Source organism: Trypanosoma grayi (genome assembly GCF_000691245.1).
Source record: "Trypanosoma grayi strain ANR4 Tgr_1518_V1, whole genome shotgun sequence".
NCBI classification, from domain to species: domain Eukaryota; phylum Euglenozoa; class Kinetoplastea; order Trypanosomatida; family Trypanosomatidae; genus Trypanosoma; species Trypanosoma grayi.
Window position 1 is genome coordinate 905 of NW_008827136.1, and position 2,070 is coordinate 2,974.

At 57.3% G+C, this 2,070-nt stretch overlaps 1 protein-coding gene across 1 annotated transcript; it reads right to left on the reverse strand.

Annotated features, from left to right (window-relative positions):
- Positions 1–957: 957 nt before the first annotated feature.
- DQ04_15181000 (hypothetical protein) lies at positions 958–1,836 on the reverse strand (the record flags this gene model as incomplete). Its single annotated transcript, XM_009317276.1, has 1 exon — positions 958–1,836. One exon carries the CDS (start codon positions 1,834–1,836, stop codon positions 958–960), a length of 879 nt encoding a protein of 292 aa, XP_009315551.1.
- Positions 1,837–2,070: the final 234 nt, after the last annotated feature.

Here is a 2,070-nt window from a genome sequence, read left to right on the forward strand (position 1 = left end):
TAATGCACTGTATAGCGCCTTCGGTGCCTTGCTCGTGTCAACGTTGACGCAGCGACGCTGCACAAGCGGGGACGGTACAAAGGCGCAATGACGTCTCGTAGCATCTGCAGAGTCGGCATCCTTCTCTTCAAACTCATGTCCGCCTTCTACTGGGTTATGTCGATGCATACCTTTTTCTGCTGCTGTTGCTGTGGGGGTAGTGGTGTTAACGGGGGAGCTGTTGAGAATGACGAGGCGTCCGTTGCTGCCGTCCCTCTCGCCGCTCGGTGGCAGCGTCAGCAGTACTGCTCGTGCGGTGCCGTCGTCGACGTCGTGGCTGAAGCTAAAGTCATCGCAGGAGTCCATCACATCAATGCGCAGCACACCACCACCACAGCCACCGATAGTAGTCTTACTAGTACGAGGAGCATTGGAGCCTTCATTGTCGTTATTCCGGCGTGGGGCAGGGGTAGGGATATTCAGCTCGCTAGACGGTGTATCTGAAGGCGAGCACCGTCTCTCCGCGCAAACAGGTGTGCAGAACATCCCGTGACTTCAACACTCCCGTACCGACCGTAACGCATTTTTTGTACGTGGATTTGTATGTATTGCGTCATACAGCATGAGTGAGATACGAGAAACAGAAAGAAGTGCACGTGTTTAAACGTAGCGTACTAATAGACAATATATTAGGATGCCCCAGAGCCGAAAGCACACCCTCACATGCCTGCTCGCACGTGACAGAAAGGGAAGGCGATACAGTGTCAAGTCCCCTAAGGACGCGATAAGTAAAGAAAACCGACCACACACACGAAGGCAGAAGCATAAGAACACGGATGTAAAAGCGATCAAGGTGAAAACGACCCCCGAGGACTGGCGCCAAAAGTTTCCGGTCGCCACCACCGCTTTCTCCCTTTGACTTTCCGGTTGGTCCCGCGTCTCACACACCATTCCTTCTTTTTCCACCTCAGACACATCTCACGAGGTCTCTAGCACAGCTCGCAGCTGCTGCGCTCGCCGCCCGGCCACACTGTCCCCAAGTGAATGCGCCCGCTCAAACAGCAGAAGCGCCTCCCGCCGCCGACCCAGCAGCGCCTCGAGCAGCACACCGTAGTTGTACAGCGTCATTGCGTCGGAAGGGTCACGCTGCAGCGACAGGTCGTACCACGCCGCTGCCGATTCGTAGTCACGATCCACAGCCTCAGCAATGTAGGCACGTGCACGGGCACCAACCGCGTCGTCCGCATGACGCTCGTGGACGCTGTTCCACAGACGCCGTGCACCCTCGCGGTCACCCTGGCGGTACAGTGCCCAGCCGTTTGTGACATCCTCCTTTGCACGGTGAACCATGTTGCTTGGTGACGCGCTTGACGCACGATTGATGCCTTTATTCATATAGTTACTATTGTTATCGTTATTGCGGTTGCCCTTTGTGTTCCTGTAGTTGGTGCTGGTGTTCGTGTTCGTGCTTGGAGGTATGGGTCGCTCCTCTTTTCCTCCTGAGGACAGTGCGAGGTACTTGGCGTACAGATTGTTCGTCGTGACGTCCCGTGATGACGGCTGAGCCTCTGTGAGAGAGCCAGGCAGAGCGGCGCTGCTGCCGTAACTGTTGTTGTCGATGGTATCGCGGTGGAAGCGGTAGTGGTTGTCAGGTGTATCCAAGAGCGTCTCCACGGCGGTGGCGGTGGTAATGTTGTCATCGTCATGGCGGGTTAAAGGTCGCTGCCATGCTGATGCGGTGCCTGCCTTCGCTTCTGCACCGCCGTCGGTGCTGTTGAACCGGTTTTCTTTGTTGTTGCCGATGGTACTGCTGCCCCCACCACTGCATCGCTGCAATTCTGCCTTGATGTACTGCATCTCATCCTCTGCCTGCACACGTTGCAGCGCCTCCACCACCCGCAACGGGCTGCTGTGCTGCAGCGACGCTGCGATTTGCTCCACAAGCACACCTGCCGCCTCGCGGGCCTTTACCACGTGCTCCTGCCGCCGCTGGATCTCATCATGCTGCACCGCTTCCTCCTGCTCCAGCGTACGAAGGATCGCGGCGACGCGCTCCTCTGCCTCGCGGCGGATGCGCTCCACCTCGCGCTC